Here is a 19,945-nt window from a genome sequence, read left to right on the forward strand (position 1 = left end):
GGACAGATTGTCTTAGAGCTTCCAGAGGGTGTGTGGCCCTGCTGACACCTTGATTTTGAACCTCTGGCTTCCAGAGCTGTGAGATAATGTATTTCTACTGTTTTAAGCCACCCAGTTTGTAATATTTTGTTACAGCAGCCACAGAAAAATAATACGGCAAGTGTCTGTGGTTTCCTAGTAACTTTGTAGGGCTACCATATCACCTCCAGATATGCATATATATAAGAAAAATATAAACTGCTACTTTGGTTAAACGCTTTTTTTGGGTTTTTTGTTACACATATGAAACCTAATGCTAATATTGATACAAAGGGCATTTGATATATAAACGAAAAAGGTAAGTCCTAAAACTACTTCATGATCACCTATTAAAATAAGGAAAACGGTCTAGGAACTCCACTCCAAGAAGCTGTTTGGCCAATTTTTAAGTGTTAGGTTCTCCAAATAGCTGGTTTAGATCACAAGGGCAAAATACTTATAGCAAAGTCAGCCAAGTCCTGTCAAACCACTAACGCATCAGGGAAGCAGGGGCATAGAGAAGGAAATTCCTCAATAGAAGAAATGAGTTTACAAAAGCCAAATCCCAAAGTCAACAGGATCCTATAAAACAGCTGAACATTGAGAAACAATCAGCAGAAGACCTTCAAAAGCAACATAACCTCCTGCAATGTAACTATCAACTGGAAAAAAAAAAAAAAAAAAGGTCAATGGCAACAGGCTTAAAATGAGAAAATCATTGTCATTTACTTAGCAAGCAAAAACTTGCTTTTCAAGTAAACAGGAGCAAGTAACCAAGATTTTGCAGAGTTAAAGAAAATCCTCAAGTCATATAACAGTAATTTAACAAGCTAATCACAAGTACAAATCTACTAAAGGAAACATTACCAAAAACAGGAAAAGTTATTTAACATTTGTAACTGCATAGGACAACAGTTGTTAAGATGATAATCCATTCACTTTGATGTATACCATACACAGCAATCACCTGACACATCAAAATACTCCTGAAGAGTAATGTTCATGTATACATGTAACACACATTTGTGAAGTGTGTGTTGTAGGCCAGGCACCAGAGATAAAAAGAGGAACAGGTAAACCCTCTAGCATCAACAGGCTGGTTTAGATGGGCTCCACCAAACAAAATAAAAATTTCTCATACAAAAAGATAAAAGGAGAAGCCTGGGAAAATATTTATAGCACACAAGATAACAGAAACATACGGACATCTATCATCTAAAGATATCTGGAGAACAAACTATGTCTTAAAAAATCACTAACTGGTAGTCAACATTAAGAGGTCATAGTTTTGAGAAACCCTAAGAAACTATACAACAGTGTCTGGGAAGATGAGTCTCTGAATTAGCCATCTTTGTTTGAACTGTTAAATGGAAGAGGGCTTGTAACTATTTTTATAGTAATGGACTTAAAATGTAATTTAAAGTTATACTTTTCTGTATTTTATCAAAAAGTTATTTTTAAGTCTAGGTAAAGAGATTTTGGTAATATTGAAGGCTTTCAACTTTTAAGACTTGTGTGGTGTCTGGGTGGTTCAGTTGGATGAGTGTCCGACTCTTGATTTCAGCTCAGGTCATGATCCCAGGGTCATGGTATCGAGCCCTGTATTGGGCTCCTTCCTGAATGCCTGCTTAAGATTTTCTCTCTTCCCCCTCTACCCCTCTCCCCTTCTCGCACACACTCAAATTAAACAAAAACAAAAATGTTCCAAGACGTGTAATATTGAGACTATGTTGAAGAAACTAATATTGAGACTATGTTGAAGAAACTTTATCTTTTGCTATTTCAGCGTTAATTGCTAATAAAGTATCAATCATACAACCCACATAAAGAAAAGCTCTTTTTGGAACTTAAATTTTAAGAGTATAAAGGGGTCAGGAAACTAAAAAGTTTAACAAAATCTCTATGTTAATGCTTCTGTTGTTGACCCACATGTAAGATGAAAGAGAGAGATCATGTAAGGGTAAGCAGGTTCACATTTCTACAAAGACATGTATCCCATTCACTTCAACTTGTTTTCAGTGACTATTAGTGTCCTATTAACTAATCATAAGGACTGATGTTAGAATATGTAAAACAAATTGCAATGCAAGTTTGCATACACATTGTAGGAATCACAAAGTCTATCTCCAGATTCATCTATGCCAATTGGATGTACTTAGCCCAGACTTTTAATTTGAAGTGACTCTAAGCAGTAGGGACAATAGCAAGTTCTATTCCAAAAGAGCCATTCTCTCCAGTGTTCTAAAACATTTCTCACGTATGATTTTGACTGTGGCTCCATTCTTTGTTAATTTCTACAAAATTTCCAAGCTAAGTTCTCCAGCTTTCCTTTTTCTTTTTTTTTAAAGTTTATTTACTTTTGATAGAGAGAGACAGAGAGAATCCCAAGTAAGGCTCCTCACTGTCATCTCAGAGCCTGACACAGGGCCCAATCCCATGAACCATGAGAACATGACCTGAGCTGAAATCAAGAATCAGATGCTTAACCGACTGAGACACTCAGGCGCCCCTCTCCAGGTTTCCTTTTGATTCTAGGCTACCAAATATTGTTTCTGCTTACATTAGCCTGGTAGGCCTTCCCAAGAGTTATGAACAATGTAGCCCATGTTTTTTCTTCTCTTTGCCTATAGTTAGTTAGAGATTATATGTATAGAAATCTTTCAGGAAACAGGGACTCCCATTCTGGTTCAAATCTGTGTAACCTTATATACTTTTCGTGATCTTGGGGTTGTGAGTTCGATTCCCTAATGTGGAAATAGCTATCCTTTTGCAAACTGATATTCTTTAGGGGTTGATTTTTAGCTGTGTGGTAAGTACATTATTTTATAATCATTAAAATACTGAAATTATCCCTTTTGGCGGTGGGGGCGGGGGGAGAATACAAACTGGGTTTATTTTTGTCACATTAAACAAGAAGCCTGGAGGTAGGCATCCTGGACTGGTGCAGCTTCTCAAGGGTCACCAGGACAGCAGACTCTTTCCACCTACCTTGTGATCTGCAGTGAACACAATTGTCAACTCAGGGTCACAAACTGGTGGTGCAACTCTAGTCACTGTATCTGGTGCCCTATTTCAGCAAGAAGGCAAAGGGACAAAAGACTAAAGAGTACATGCTAGCCTAGTCTATCTATCTTAGAAAACTTTCTCGAAGTCCCACTCAGCCACCCTGCTCCAGCTCACTGGCTGAGACATGTTCCCTGCTGCCCCAATCCATCACTGGCATGCAAACAGAATGAGGGTAGAGTCACTAAAAGGTGTAATTCCAATTACAACTGAAGGAAATTTTAAATTATCAATCATCTCCTACATGGGTCTGACAAACAGCTCAAAAATGTCTAAAATCACAAATGAAAGAAACTTTAACCAAGTTTACTTCACAAGACAGCTTCCCAATTATGTTCAGGAAAAGAAAAATCAAACTGAACAGCACAAATCATTAGAATGTTCATTCGGAGCTGATGTCTTCTATTTATTACTATTATTTATTTAAAAAATAAAAAAAACAACACTCGGCTGATGGTTCCAACTCTGAAAAGAAATTCTGCTTGATATACAACCCTTATCACTTACTGTCTTACTTTAAATATAGAAATAAAAAGCACCAAAATACAAGTATTATCTAAGTCAATTGTTCTTTTAAGGATATACGGTTATCTTAACCCAGCACAGGTTTCACAAAACTACCTGGTGAGTTAAGATATGATATAGAATGTATCTATGTTTCACAATAATACAGCAATACTCCCTCTACACTACATAGTAGTGAAGAAAGTACTTCTCAGGCCAGTGTGATATCCATCCCGCCTCTCAGTTTTAATCTCCATTGTATAGATCCCCTGATGTTTTAAACACTCTTGATTTTTAACTCCCACCCTTTCTTCAGGATTCCTGGCTCACCAAGTGATATTATTGTAAGATCACTTTGACTTGCCTACAGGGAAATCATGTGCTGGACTGGCAGAAGTATACAGTTCGCCTGATATTTAAAATTCTCCATGTAAAAACCTTTGTGTGCCAGGGCCCCCCCAAACCATCCCCAGGTCTCCTGGTGGTTCACAGGTTCGCAAAGAAGACCAACAGAACTCAATTATATAGTCACACTTATGGCTAGGTTTTATTACAACATAAGGATACAAAGTGAACTCAGCGAAGGGAAAAGGCACATGGGGGCAAAGTCCTGAGTAAATCAGGTGCAAGCTTCCAAGAGTCCTCTCCCAGGGGAGTCTCAGAGTACACTGAATGCCTGCAGCAATGAGCTGTGACAAGAAGTGTGAAATGCTGTCTACCAGAGAAGCTCATTAGACTCCGTGCTCAAGATCTGTAATTGGGAGTTGGTCACACAGGCACCCTCTTGCCAAGCATATACCAAAGTGAGGAAAGCATGTGCTCAGCATAAATCATACTGTTTGCATACAAAGTTTAGGCACAGGTGAGCCATTCGTAATGGGATGGTGGGAACCCTTCCCAAATTCAAGTTCCCAGACTCCATACAAGGGCAACCCTGAAATGAGGCCTTTCTACAGATAGTAGTCTCAGGACTGCTATGTCAACTCTTTTTATACACCTGTGATTGTATATGTAATTCTTATGAATGATTTTTTTAAGTTTATTTATTTTGAAAGAGCGAGCACGCGCAAGCAGGGGAAGGGCAGAGACAGACAGACAGACAGACAGAATCTCCAGCAGGCTCCACACTGCCTGAGCGCAGAGCCCCATGCAGGGCTTGAAGCCACGAACCCGTGAGATCATGACCTGAGCCAAAACAAAGAGTCGGATGCTTAACCAAATGAGCCACCCAGGGGCCGCCCGCCCCCCCCCCCCCCGAGTGATTTTTAATGATTTAACACCCAAACTTTAATTATCTCTAGGACACGGGTAAGACCAAGTTTAAACCTGTAAAGTGAAGGACTGTGGGGATGGTAAATGCCACTTGGCAGGAAGCTGTTACTGCTGCATGGAATGCTGTATACCCATCCATTTAAACTGGTTTCCTTTCTCACCCATTTAAGACATGTTCTTTCTTGTTGCTATGAACCAAATCTATCTTAGGAAGAGAACTGAGAAAACAAAAATTTGGGAATGATGTTTACATAAAATAGGAGGAAAAAATATTTTCCCTCCTACCCATGTTTTAGGAACGCATAGTATGTAAATGTACTAAAATCTCCCCTGCCCAACAGGTGAAATTCTATTTCTGTTTTTGTGCTGGTGCCCATCACCAGACCCATATTAATGAAAAGCTACTGTATTTGGTTTTGGCAGAGTCAGTATGCAAATTTTCTTTCCCCTCTATTTACACGTAAATAATTTGCTCTAAAACATAGGTAAATTCATCTTAAGTCTACAGAACAGACTGATCTATGAAAGAGATGAGATTAAATGAAGTTAAAAATCCTACAGACCTAAGTTAATATAAGCAGGGTGCCTGTCCTCCTATAGTTCCAAGATTCTTCCATAAATGACATCTGACCTATTTTTTATTCAAACATATAGTACTATATTAGTACATACAGTACTATATTAGTTTCAGGGGTACAATAGAATGATTCAACAATTCTACACATCTCAGTGTTCAAGGTACTCCTAGTCCCCTTTATCTATTTCACCCATGCCCTTACCCCATCCATCCCTCTGGTAATCATCACTTTTTTTAAAAAAAAAATCTTTTTTTATGGTTTATTTTTGAGAGACAGAGCACAAGTGGGGGAAGAGGAGACAGAAAGGGGGACACAGAATCCGAACCGGGCTCCAGGCTCTGAGCTGTCAGCACAGAGCCCGATGTGGGGCTCGAACCCACAAACTGTGAGATCGTGACCTTAAGCTGAAGTCGGACACTTACCTGAGTCACCCAGGCGCCCATTTGTTATCTGTACTTAAGAGTCTGTTTTTGTCTCTTTTGGTTGTTGTTTCTTAAATTCCACATACAAGTGAAATCATATGGTATTTGTTTTTCTCTGTCTTATTTCACTTAGCATTATACCCTCTAGGTCCAGTCATATTGTTGCAAATGACAAGATTTCATTCTTTTTTATGGCTGGGTAATATTGCATTGCATTTATACCATACATCTTCTTTATCCATTCATCTATTGATGGATACTTCAGCTGCTTCCATGTTTTGGCTATTATAAATGATGCTGCAATAAATATAGGAGCGCATATATCTTTTTGAATTAGTGTTTCTGTTTCCGTTGGATAAATATTCAATAGTGGAATTACTGGATCATATGATCATTCTATTTTTAATATTTTGAGGAAACTTCATACTGTTTTCCATAGTGGTTGCATCAATTTACCTTCTCACCAAGAGTGCACAAGCGTTCCTTTTTCTCCACATCCTCACCAACACTTGCTATTTCTTGTGTTTTTGACTTTAGCCATATAGTTACAAGCTTCTTCCATAAATGATAAATGACAGCTGACTTTTTTTTAAATACAAGGAAATGAACTTTTCCTTTCAGCTCAGCAACAGTCAATCTGTCTGTTTGCCAAGCAATTTCAAGCCTGGAAACACACATAAAAATAAGTCAAATACTCTGTTGAAATAAAAAGAATGAGGTATGTGTATGCGTATAGGTCATGATATATTGTTCAGTAAAAAAAGTTTTACGATGTTATATCTATGATCCCATTTTAATAATAACATTATACCAAAAACACTCCCCTCCCCAACAGATGTTTTTTGCCTCTCAAGAACAAGGTCTGGAAAACTATGTTTGTCTCTGAGGTAGGAAGGCAGTGGTCGGGGAAGGTGGGTGCAACAGTGAAGAGCATTTGTGTTCTTTTCCCTACATTTCTGTGTTAAAATTTTTAAAAAGTCCTTTTTAAATCTGAAAAATAAAATTTTAAACTTCAAAAAAAAATCCAGATGGCAAGAACTTAATTATAAAAACAACCAGAGAGCTATATCCATATGATAGAAATTTATTCAGCCAATAAAAGGAATGAAGTACTGATATGTGCTACAACATGGAAGAATCTTGAAAATTTTATGCTAACTGAAAAAAGCCAGACACAAAAGACTACATATTGCATGATTTCATTTATATAAAATATCTAGAATAGAGACATTTTATAGAGACAACCTATAGAGAAAGTAAATTAGTGCCTGCCAAGGGATGGGGGAAGGGTGAAATGGGGAGTAACTGCTAATGGGCACAGAGTTTCTTTTTTGGGGTGACGAAAATGTATGAAATACTGCTGTAGCCCAATGGGGTTAGAAAAAATTATTTAGTGGATATGAATCCTACCCCAATAATTTCTCTTTAATACAGGCAATTCTCACTTTGTATTAGTTCCTATATGCATGAATTTCAGTCACCATGGTTTAGTTAAATTAGGCCCACAATAACAAGGTTCAAATTTAAGTTACCACAGTATATTTACTGTAATTAAAAATTCTGCTGCTAGGGCACCTGGGTGGCTTAGTCGGTTAAGCAGCCAACTCTTGATTTCAGGGTCGTGAGTTCAAGCCTCATGCTGGGCTCTGTACTGGGTGTGAAGCCTACTTAAAAAAAAATTTTTTTTTTTTTTTTGCAGGGTGCCTGGGTGGCTCAGTCAGTTAAGCGTCCAAGTTGATTTCGGTCATGATGTCATGATATGTGGGTTCAAGCCCTGTTTTGGGCTCTTTGCTGACAGTGAGGAGCCTGCTTGGGACTTTCTCTCTCTCTGACCCTCCCCTGCTCATGTGCTCTCTCCCTCTCTCTCAAAATAAATAAACTTTATTATTATTTTTTGCTGCTGGTATACAAGTTACTATATAAGCAAGAGGTGCAGCATCACGATCAATAACAATCACATCACTTCTTTCAAAACTTTTAGGGATGGGTCATAGCACATTTGTTCTTAGGTTTACACCCAGAGAGCAAAATGTACAGCTATGTTGCCTCCTTATCTTCTAGCAATAAACTCATGTGACATTTTACAAAAATGGATACTCAAAAAGAGGGATTTGGTCAACAATGATGAAACTGCAGCAAAGAAATGAAAAGTGGTAAAATTCAAAATGAAATTCAAATAAAAAATATATCAAAGAAATGGCTATGAGATATGGATACTGCTGCTGCTGGAGAGGCTCTAAATACGCAGCTAGAAAATAAATAGTGACATAAATAAATAAGGAAATTTATTGACATATATGAAGAAAGTGGTTGTGATGAGGAGAATGAATATATCCCAGAGGAAGTGATGCTGGCAAAAATCTCAGTAAAGAAGCTCTCAGAGACATCTTGCAACATGGAAAACACAAAGGAAAAAATGTTGGTAGCTGATCCAAACTTAAGGTAGAGGCGCCTGGGTGGCTCAACTGGTTAAGCATCTGACTCTTGATGTGAGCTCATGTCATGATCTCAGTCTGTGAGTTTGAGCCCCACGTCAGGCTCTGTGCTGACAGTGTGGAGGCTGCTTTAGATTCTCTCTTCCCCTCTCTCTGCCCTTCCCCCACTCACTCGATCTCTCAAAAATAAACATTTAAAAAAAATGCAGGGACACCTGGGTGGTTCAGTCAGTTAAACATCCCACTTTGGCTCAGGTCATGATCTCATGGTTTGTGGGTTCGAGCCCCACATAGGGCTCTCTGCTGTCTGGAGCCTGCTTTGGATCCTCTGAGCCTCACCCCCTTCTCCCAAAATAAATAAATTAAAAAAAATACATATTTTTTTTAAATGCAGATTTTTGGACATGCCAAAACATAATCAGTTTCTGGGATGGAATTAAGGAATCTGAATTTTTTTCTTTTCCGAGTGTTTCTTATGTACAAAGTTTAAGGAGAAGCTGAACCATCTGACTACACAAAAATGCTAAAATGTCCGGTAAAAATTACAAGAATAGAGAAAGAATATTTTAAACATTAAATGGTCAACATTCTGCATTTTCAGAGTTTACAGAATCAAGAAAAGAAAATGTTATGAAATTACAACAAAGAACGTACCAACTCAATTTGTAGGAAAATACCTCATATCCTACACACTCTAAGATTCTGATAAATCTACCCATGTTTTCTTCATGTATTTTGGCATTATTTTCCCCCTAATTATTTATTACAAGTTCTTGTCACCTAAAATTTGTTACGAAGTAAAAATCTGTATATGTTAAGAACCTTCCCCAAAGAGAGGTCTGGCATCTGCTCTTGCCTACTGGGAGGTGACTGTTAAGCCCCAGAATGTCCTGCTTCATGAGAGTGTCTCTGCCTGGGGGCTGTGACCACTGGATGGTCTAACAAGGTGATTCACGATGAGGGCTTTGGGTGACCCGGTGCCAGTTCTGCCTCTGGAGACAAGACATCAGGCCCTCCTGAACTCTGCCCTGTGTGTCTCTTCCCTTGGCTGATTTTAATCTGTATTCTTTCCCTGCAATCACGAGTACATTCTGCGAGGCCTTCCTGTGAATTACTGAACCTGAGAGAGCGGCTGTGGAACCCACAGGACGTGTCACTGGTGTCAAAAACGAGGGTAGTCTTGGGAATGTGCCCTCTAACTCCTGCAACACACTTTCAGATCACAAAAGTAAATCATCTAATGAATAATTTGCTAGGCTTTCTCTGACTAGTCTGTTCAAAGAGCCTCCTAAGCTCAAGCCCATCACTCTCTTCTATCCTCTGCTTTTCTTCCTACCAAGAATCACCGTCTGGCATTCTATTAAATCTGTTTATCATCAGTCTCCTCTTCTGTTCACAGCTGAACCTCCAGCACTTTGAACAGCGTCTGGCACACAGGAGTGCAACTAAAATTTGCTGAATCTATGGTGTAAAAAATACAATGCCAGCATTTATTCGACCATTCTTTTCTTTTCTTTCTCATTTCTCGAAGAAGTGTCTCTATTGCTACTAAAGCAAAGGCAAGACTGCAGAGCCAACTCTGCTCCTTATCTAGGTCGTGTGGGAAATCTTTCAAAAGTAGAAGACACTTTGTAAGTATTTTCCTCTCTAGAAATGAAATGAGAAAAATTAAAGAATAGGCTACATATTACTTTGGCACATTAAAAAAATTACATGGTAAAAGGTCACTTCAAAAAATATTTCATGTAAGATGGAAGAGGTGAGGGTACGATCTCACCTTCCCATCCTATTCCCCAAATAAAATGACCGCCTTTGTATAAAATATCATTTAACAGATCTTCAATGGAACTTTGCATGCTTTCATTGTGCTATATCACAATGCCATTGTAGTGCAAGTCACTTATCTTAGACTGTACCTCAAGATTATCATTTAACTCTTGCTCAAAAAAGGGCAGTTTGCAAGGCATAATCAACTGTCCCAGACTACGAGAGACAGCAAACCAAGTCTGGGCTTGAGCTCCCCACCATTCCCCAGAAAAGAAACCAAATCAGTAATGAACTGACCTCATTCCCTAGATTAATATGATTCTTAAAGAAATTTAGACTTGAAAAGATACAAGAAGCATAGACAAGATTTAATCATTAGTAAAGGAATAGTCTGGAAGAAAATATTTCTTTATGTAAGTTATTTTAAAGAACCAAGATTAGGATCACATTTAACTATGTTTACATGAAGAAGAATCAGTATAAGCATATCACTTCAAAACAAAATTCCTATTTAAAGTAGACTCAAATTCTTACACGCAATAGATTACATCTATGATTTTAATGCCATTCTTAGAAAAACTAAGTTCAGAAAACAGATACAGTTTAAAACACAGCAATTGTTTTGGCATTAATTTTATCTTCAACTTCTGGTATTTGGTTTCCTTTTACCAAAGAAGGACTTCATTCAGCAAGTCCCTCATAGTATTTATCCAGAAGAAAAGACCGTGAAGAAAAAATTCCTACAGCCTCTTCACATTAGAATAAAAGGCACCTACTACAAAGAAAACTATTCCATGTGAAAAAAATATGTAATGTAGACATCTTCATTTTATCTACCTACAGAGATGATTTTACACATCATATAGAGTTGGGAAATGAACTGATTTTAAAAAGTCTGCTTTCTAATCATTAGCATTTCGTGCTAGTCTAGTTTGGTTTAGTTTCTTTACCTGCCTGCTATGAGAGGCTGGCTTAGATAAGCATGGAAAATGACGACTGGTTCGGTCAGCAAAATTGGGTTTTAACCTCATAGTCCACTGTAATGAGGTCATTCTGTGTTACAGTTAGAAGGGAAGGAGCTACTTTCTACATCACTGCATTTTAGACTCTATCAAATGGACCACCCGAGCTTAAGAGAAGTTAAAATGAAGCACCAGTTAGGCTTTCTGATTACTAAGACCACTATTTTTTAGCTACAACCTATCAAAGAAAAATGTAATCCAAGAGATTTTTCTTGCTCACAAAAATCATTCATTTTTATGAGACTCTAATCTTCATTAAGATGGTTTTAAGCATTCAGGAATTTAAGCACACTATTTCACATTAATGAGGTAAGTAATATCCTAATATTTCTGTTTATTTCAAGGCTGAGGCCACAACCCAGAAACATATCCATTAGTTTAACATAAGATTTACATATTTACACTCCTACACAAACCTCAAAAATTAAAAAAAAAAAAAAAAAAAAAAAAAAAAAGCTTATTTATTTTGAGAGAGGGAGGGGCAGAGAGGGAGAGAGAGAATTTCAAGGAGGCTCCCTGCTGTCAGTACAGAGCCTGTGCTCTGTGGGGCTCAATTTCACAAATGGTGAGATCATGACCTGAGCCAAAACCAAGAGTCCGAAATTTAACCGACTGAGCCACCCAGGTGCCCCAAGCCTCAAAATTTTTCTAAGTAGGCACTTTGTAATCATCAGAATAAAGATCTGCTAGCACACAGCTAAATCTCCTTACCTACTTACAGTATCATTGCCCGGGTTCTTCAGTATAAAATAAAGTTTACTGTGTAAAAGAGCCTAAAAAGTTCCTCTTCCTGAGATGCTACCAAGAGTTAAATATAGTTCTAGTCACACAATGTCCTGAACAGCGCCAGACTGGCTCTCCAGGCATACTATCTTTTAAAATTACTGTACACACTGCTGTTGCAGAAATGAATCACAGAAACTGATTCTCTATGCACATTAGTCAAATTTGCAATTAGCTTCAAAAGCTGGACTGTTAATTTAAGAGCTAGTCCTCTCAGAAGATGTACCTTACTATTTTATGCAAATAATTTTCTTTCTATACAAAAATGAACCTGGAAGGCCAGACCACATTTTTTGTAGTTCTTCCCCATTTGGCACTGGATGGCCTTACTTTTGGATGGATGGATCTTACTTTTGCCATTCTCTCAAAATAGGGCTTTTACCAGTCCCACTTTGGTTTCAATTTCAGCTGACTCCTTCAGTGTTTAAGCAACCTGAATTAGAACAGGAATTTAATTTTGAGGGAAAAAAATCACCACTATATAAAGCAATGTCCTATAGAGTATTTTCATTAGACTCCAAAAGATTCCTATTAAAAAACAAAAAACAAAAAACCACGTAGTCACAAAGAATTGAACCAAAAGATGGTCTGTATAACTAGGTTTAACATTTTATTTTTCTTTTATAGTCCTTCTTTATGCCTGCCATTCTTGACCTGGACAGGTAGAGGAAGTACTAAGTAGACCAGGCAAGGAGTTTAAAGTCACTTCACAAAATTGTTACTAATTCTAGTACTTTGTGCTTCAGATAACAGAGACTACATGAAATACAGAAACTATATTTTTCAGGGTTATACAACCACTACACATAAAACCTCACATCAACACAGTCACATCAACACAGCTATTTAATTTGCATCTTTTCCCAAAAGAAAATGAGATGACAGATTTAAAACGCGGTAAAACGGGGGCACCTGGGTGGCTCAGTCAGTTAAGCTTCTGACTTCGACTTAGGTCACCATCTATCTCACAGTTAGTGAGTTCAAGCCCTGGTTGGGAGCCTGCTTCGGATTCTCTGTCTCCCTCTCTGCGTGCTCTCTCAAAAAAAAACAAACATTAAAAAAATAAATAAAAAATAAAACAAGATAAAATGGCTATTTTTACTTGGCTTTTTCTAAGATTCACTCACTGAGGGCTTCTTGCTTGTCAGTACTTTATCTGTAGTATCTTTAAAAAATTTTTTAAATGTTTATTATTTATTTTTGAGAGAGAGAGAGAGAGAGAGAGAGAGAGAGAGAGAGAACACACACACGCAAGCAGGGGAGGGTCAAAGAGAGAGAGAGAGAGAGAATGAATCTGAAGCAGGCTCCAGGCTCTGAGCTGTCAGCACAGAGCCCAACGCAGGGCTAAAACCCACAAACCGTGAGATCATGACCTGAGCTGAAGTTGGACGCTCAACCAACTGAGCCACCCAAGGCGCCCCTATCCGGGTAGTATCTTAATGTTACTCTTGTCTTACAAAACAGGAATTAGAGGTGCAATGAGACTGGGTTTAATACCAGAGTTCATTGTAAGTAAATACCACACCTGTCAGGAAAAAGAATGTTAGGGGTAGAGATATAAAGTGGGAACCAAAGACTAAGGTTAGAAGACAGAATACATATGCCACCAAGAAATACCACAGTGGCCATGAGAGGGTTGTAAAACTAAGCATTGCTCAAAAGGGTGGTGAGAAAGAAATACTATATTACACTTCTCCATTCCATTGGCAATTCCACCTAAGGGATAGAGGCCACAGATAAAAGGCTGGGTTATTTTCACTTAAAAATTCATGTTTAGTGGATATGAGCTTTTTTTTTTTTTTTTTTTTAAGTAGTGGGGTAGCTAGGTGGCTCAGTCAGTTAAGCATCTGACTTTTAATTTCGGGTCAGATCACAATCTCATGGTTCATGGGATTGAGCCCCACACTGGGCTCGTGACCACAGCAGGGAGCCTGCTTGGGTTTCTCTGTCTCCCTCTCTCCCTGCCCTCCCCCTCTTGCCCATGAGCTCTCTATCTCTCAAAATAAAAAAAAAAATTAAAAAGAGTGAGGAACTTATAAGCTTAAATATACCTATAAGGTCCTAGAGATCTGTAGTCCAATTTATTTAAGTGCTGAAGTACAAATAATCTCTCTTAACAAATACAGAAAACTTCCTCAGATGATTAAGACTGAAGCGTGATTGAGGGGGTGATTGAGGGGTGCCTGGCTGGCTCAGGGGGAGCCTGCGACTCTTGATCTCGGGGTGGTGAGCTGCAGCCCCACGTTGCATGTAGAAATTACTTAAATGAATAAAATAAAATAAAGTGACTTAAGTGTGCTTGAGAAGTGGTACAATACTCTTCTCTATAAACGTATCTTAAAATTATTTTAGTCAAAGGGAAAAACTGATTCAACACCAACTCTGTTCACAACTTCAAGTCTGTATCTAATACAGCAGGGTTAACAGACTCAACTAATTTCAAAACTAGGTATTTCAAAATTGAATGTTGACACTAGGCCTTGAGAGAAATTTAAAATGGAAATTTTAAGACTCGTGAAATTATAGATTATCAAATAAGAAAACAATGTCGACTTGAAGCTATAAGTAATGTTTGTTTCAGAAAGAAAAAAAAAAAACACCACTGGGCTGGCAGTTCTATTTACAGAAATTCTCCGGTGTTAAGAGTTATAATTATTTAATACACAACAGTCCTTGGCAACCTTACTTGTTAAAAACACTGTTCTAGATTATTAGCTATTACTCCTCCATCTGTAAGTTGCATAATTTAAGAGTGCCCTATGATTTCCTTCTTCAATGCATTTCTGAGGCGTCCTGATTTCCAAACAAAATGATCAAACAACTCTTACAGGTTATGCCTTAAAAATACAAACCCCACAGCAGTAAGAATAAATAACTTTGTTACTCTTTCCTATAGGACTTTTTCTACACAAAAACGTGTGAAAATTTAGTCTCGATTATAAAAAATGAATAAAAAAATTCCAGACTTTAAAATGGAGAGTACGAAATGATCCCAGTGGTTAAGAAAACAATGGATACAGAATTCTGAAAGTTGCCCAAGATCACTCAATCAAGAACAACTGTCAGCAGTTAACCCCCTGCATATTTTATTATTCTTTGGGATAGGGGGAAAACAAAACAAAAAACAAACCCACTTTAGATAGAATAGAAACGGAAATAACTTTTTGAAAAGGGTTATTGTGCACCAAAACACGTTCCCATTTATCATTTCAAGTAATCACCGTTGCCAAACTTAAGACATGCTGTCTCGTTTTTTGACAATAAACATTTTGCTTCCAAGGCCACTCAGTGCGAAGACCAGTCACCATCTGTTTCAACCACAGTCAACCTCTATTTAAAACATCAGCCCGCCATTACAGCCATCCCTCCACAAACAAACGCGTGACACATCCCAGGTTAGTGATTTTTTTGAAGGCCGATTCACCTGAGAAAATTCCTACGTCTACTAAAAAGTTCATTAATAGTAATAACATCCAGGTTAACTTTCGGTGCATTTTCAAATGAGACTGCATTAATTTGCCTGCATTCTAAAGCGCCGAGATCGCCAGTCCCCACGTGAAACGTTAGGGTCAGTAATCCCCAGAAGAGCGGCGGTGACCCCAATAAAATCTAGGGCGTGGATTCCTGATGCCACGTTTCCCCGCCCATCTCCACCGGACTCCTTAGGCCAGCGAAGTGAGCTTCCGGACGGGGCCCTAGGGTGGGCTCAGAGGAGAGGTGGAGCCCGGGGAGGCCCCCTGAAGCCAGGTCATGGAATGGCCCGTCCCGCCGCCCGGGTGGACGTCCCAGCCGGGAGACGCAGCCCGACGGGGACCCGGACCGGCTACGCGGGGCACAGGGCGGACAGGCCCGGGAGGGGAGGGGCCGCCCCCACCCAGCCAAACGCTCCCACATTTCTTTTTTCTCTCTTACCTTTTCGCACAGCGTCCGCACTTGGTTCTCGTTAAGCTGTTTACACTCGTTCAGCTGCTCGACCCACTGGTCGAGCTCCTTGGTGAACGCCTTGTCGTCCATGGCGGCCCGATCCCCCTTCCCTGCCGCCTCCCTCCCCCCTCCCCGCCCCTACCCACCCCTACCCCGGGCGCCGCTCCCCTCTCTCGCTGCCGACGCCGCCGCCAGCTCCCAGCGGGAGAGGAGGGAGCCGGGGAGGGTGGCTGCGGGCCCCTCGCCCCGCCCAAGGCCAGCGGGCGGCTCCTGGCGCAGGGCCTCGAGACCCTCGCCCGCCCGGCTGCGCGCCCCTGGAGTCGGTGAAGGGCGAGGGAAGTTTAGGGGGGAGTGAGGCGCGGGTCTTCGGCACAACACCCTACAGAGGCTAACCATCCGCCGCCTCACGCCCGCCCGCCCGCTTCTCCCGGCTCTTTCGCCCCCTCTCTCGCTCTTTCTCTCCCCTCCCTCTGGGTTTCCGTCATCGCCTGGGCATTTCCGCCGGGAACAGGCGAGCTGGCGGCGCCGGCGGGGCTAGGGACGCGGAGGGTTGCAGCGCCCCCTTGTGGCTTGGAGGACAAATGGCCCGTGGGGGTCAAGGGTGGCTCCTCTTTTACCCTTCTTACTCACTTGGGGTCCAGACCAATCTCTTCCGGTTCTCCCTTCACATCCTTTTCTCTGGGAATTTAGACCCACCTTAGTCTCCGGCAGGGCTGTTTCAGCGCTCTGGAGAGGAATTGGGAAACCTGTGCCTTTCTTCAGCTGCATTGTCTCCCCAGAGTCTAGCACTCTCCCATAGCAAGTATTCAATATTTATTGGGTGTATAAATGAATTCTTTCTAGTCTTATCTCTGCAACTAAGTAGCTGTGGACCCTAATATCTTGAAGCCTCCCTTTCATGAATTTTCTGTATGACAACAATCTGTGTCCCTTCCAGCTCCAGCATTCTTTACTGCATTTACTGCAGTGTTTCCTGAGTTCTAATGATTTGTACATTCAACAAATATTTATTGAACAACTGTTAACTGCTAGATCCCTCGTACAGCAGGTGCTAAACAGCCATACTGACTATATAGAAGGCACATACTACTGCCAACTCAACCCAAGTGAAAGAAGAAGGCAAGTTTCCTATCTTGGCTTTGCCAACTTCATAGGTGTGTTCTTGCATCCAGTTTCCCCCAGCCTCAGATTCCTCATCTGTTAAAAGGGCTCAGTAAGGTCTACCTTTTCAGGTTGTGAAGAAACATTTACAAGTGCCTATCCAATAGTACAGTAAGGGGTTAACATGTTAGTTGTCTTTTCCCTCCTGGGCAACAGTTACAGAAAGCTTTTGGAAGGTGGCATTTGGGGGCACCTGGGTGGTTCAGTCGGTTAAGCGTCTGACTCGTGATCTCGGCTCAGGTCATGATCTCACAGATTGGTGAATTCGAGCCCTATGTTGGGCTCTGCGCTGACAGCATGGGGCCTGCTCAGGATTCTCTCTCTCCCTACCTGTCCTCCCCTACTCATGCTCTCTCTCTCCTTCAGAATAAATAAATAAACTTAAAAAAAATTTTTTTTAATAAGGAAAGGTGGTATATGAACTGCAGTTTGAACCTTCTCCCCGAGCAAAACCTTGAAGTTGCCTGGAGAAGAGGAAAAAATTACAAATATATATATACATATATACATATATTTGTATATATGTATATATGTATATATGTATATATATATACATATATACAAATATATGTATATATATATTTGTATATATGTATATATGTATATATATATACACACACACATACATAATTACGCACACATATGTATATATATACATATATATATAATTGTTATTATTTTTGGTAGAGAACACATGTGTGAAATGTGGTCTGGAAAGCTACTTCTTTCAACAGAAATAGGTCATATGATGGGAAATCAGGCTGGAGGAAATCTTGATCTCAAGTGACTTGTAAATAGTACTAGACCCATTAAAGAACAAAACATGAAAAGGTGATGAAACAATACTGAAGAGAAGGGACACGTGTATGATTGCAGTAGATGTTGCAGTATCTGAGGACGTTAGTCTATTATCTATAAAGGCTTAAAGGAGGCTGAGTTTCAGCCAAACCTGGAAAGCTCAGATTGCAAATGTGAATGGTTATTTTCAAAGTTCCTAGAGAAAATGGATTGAGCATTAGAAAAACATACCCAGAGGAGAAATGGGAACCATGGATAGTGTTTGGGGAGGCAAGTACTTGAAGTGCAAGCAAATGTGTTTGGAGTTAATGTGAGAGAATGTTCTTAGAGTTGGGGGTAGGGAAGAGAGTTTGTGAAAAGAGTGCTTCCGAAAAGTTTAGTCAAGTTATGCTGTCAAGGAAAAACGAATGCTTTTTTGAGTCCTTCCTAGAGACCATGCATTTCACTTGTATCTTCTCATTTAATCCTCCAATAATCCTATTATCCTCCATTTTACACATAAAGAAACAGATACGTAGGGGTTTAAAAACACGTCCAAGTCACGCAGATAATAACTGGTGGAATAGGAATGAATACCCAAGTCTGTCTTGCTGCCATTCCTGTACTTTCTGTTCTATGACCTCAGCAGTCTGACAGGAGTAGGGAAGGCTGGACATTGGCAGACCAGTCAGGAGACTTGGTGAGTGCAATATCAGTTTTTGGTATTTTGGTTGTAAAGGCATCTTAATTAAAAATAAAAGCCATAATCCTTAAACATCTTTCTTTCTTTGCACTTTTCTTCTGTCACATATGTATGTATGCATGTATGTATGTATGTATATGTTGTGTGTTCCATCCTGCAGAAAATAACCATCAACCTCTAATCCTTGCTAATTACTCGCCATGTAAAACTGCATTTAATCTTAAGTTTGCAAGCCAGTTCTAAATTTCTTTGTTTACCAGAAATGTTCTTGTTTTTATTTGCCAACCCCTTTCCTTTAGAAAAATTAAAAAAAATTTTTTTTTAAGTTTATTTATTTTGAAAGAGAGAGCAGGGGAGGGGCAGAGAGAGGAGGAGAGAGAAAGAATCCCAAGCAGGCTCTGCACTCACAGTGCAGAGCCCAATGCAGGGTTCAAACTCAGCAACTGTGAGATCATGACCCGAGCTGAAATCAGGAGTCCGAGGCTTAACTGACTGAGCCACGCAGGTGCCCCTAAATTAATTAATTAATATTTTCATTTTTATTAAAAATTTTTAATGTTTATTTTTGAGACAGAGAGAGACAAAGTGTGAGTGGGCAAGGGACAGAGAGAGAGGGAGACACAGGGTCCAAAGCAGGCTCCAGGCTCTGAGCCTTTAGCCCAGAGCCTGATGCAGGGCTGAAATCCACAAACTGTAAGATCGTGACCTGAGCTGAAGTCAGACGCTCAACTGACTGAGCCACCCAGGTGCCCCTAAAAGTTTTTTTTAATGTTTATTCATTTTTGAGAGAGAGGGCTGGGGGGGGGGGTGGTGTGAGAGAAACAGAGAGAGAGGAAGACACAGAATCTGAAGCAGGCTCCAGGTTCTGAGCTGTCAGCCCAGAGCCCGATGTGGGGCTCCAGCTCATGAACCCCAAGAAGATGACCTGAGCTGAAGTTGTTCAGTTAACCAACTAAGCCACCCAGGCGTTCCTACCTTTTTCCTTTTGATCAAAGAATTTTAAAATCATTGACTTCAGCAGATCCTTTCTTTGCCTTAAAATTACGTGTTCGGGGTGCCTGGGTGGCTCAGTCGGTTAAACATCTGACTTTGGCCTAGGTCATGATCTCATAGTTCTGGAGTTAAGGCCTGCATTGGGCTTCAGCACAGAGCCTGGAGCCTGTTTCAGATTCTGTGTCTCCCTCTCTCTTTGCCCCTCCTCCTCTCACACTCTGTCTCTCTGTCTCAAAAATAAATAAACGTTAAAAAAAAATTACATGTTAGATATAGGGCACCTGGGTGGCTCAGTCAGTTGGGCGTCTGACTCTTGCATTTGGCTGAGGTCATGATCTCATGGTTCATGGGTTCGGAGCCTTGTGTCTGACTTTGTGCCAAGCATGGAGGCTGCCTGGGGTTCTCAATCTCTTCCTCTCTCTCTCTCTGCCCTTCCCCTGCCTGCTCTCTCTCTCAAAATAAACAAACTTGAAAAAATAATATTACATGTTATATTTGTTCTTACACAACTGACTAGGTTCTT

General features: G+C 40.0%; 1 protein-coding gene across 1 annotated transcript in view; it reads right to left on the reverse strand.

Annotated features, from left to right (window-relative positions):
- The window catches only part of PPP2CB (protein phosphatase 2 catalytic subunit beta), a 34,227-nt gene extending 18,306 nt beyond the window's left edge, over nucleotides 1-15,921 (reverse strand). The window contains exon 1 of the mRNA XM_042934459.1: nucleotides 15,777-15,921. Coding sequence (XP_042790393.1) covers nucleotides 15,777-15,878 — 102 coding nt within the window. The 5' untranslated portion in view covers nucleotides 15,879-15,921. The remainder of the gene's footprint in view (nucleotides 1-15,776) is intronic.
- Nucleotides 15,922-19,945: the final 4,024 nt, after the last annotated feature.

Source organism: Panthera leo, chromosome B1 (genome assembly GCF_018350215.1).
Source record: "Panthera leo isolate Ple1 chromosome B1, P.leo_Ple1_pat1.1, whole genome shotgun sequence".
NCBI classification, from domain to species: domain Eukaryota; kingdom Metazoa; phylum Chordata; class Mammalia; order Carnivora; family Felidae; genus Panthera; species Panthera leo.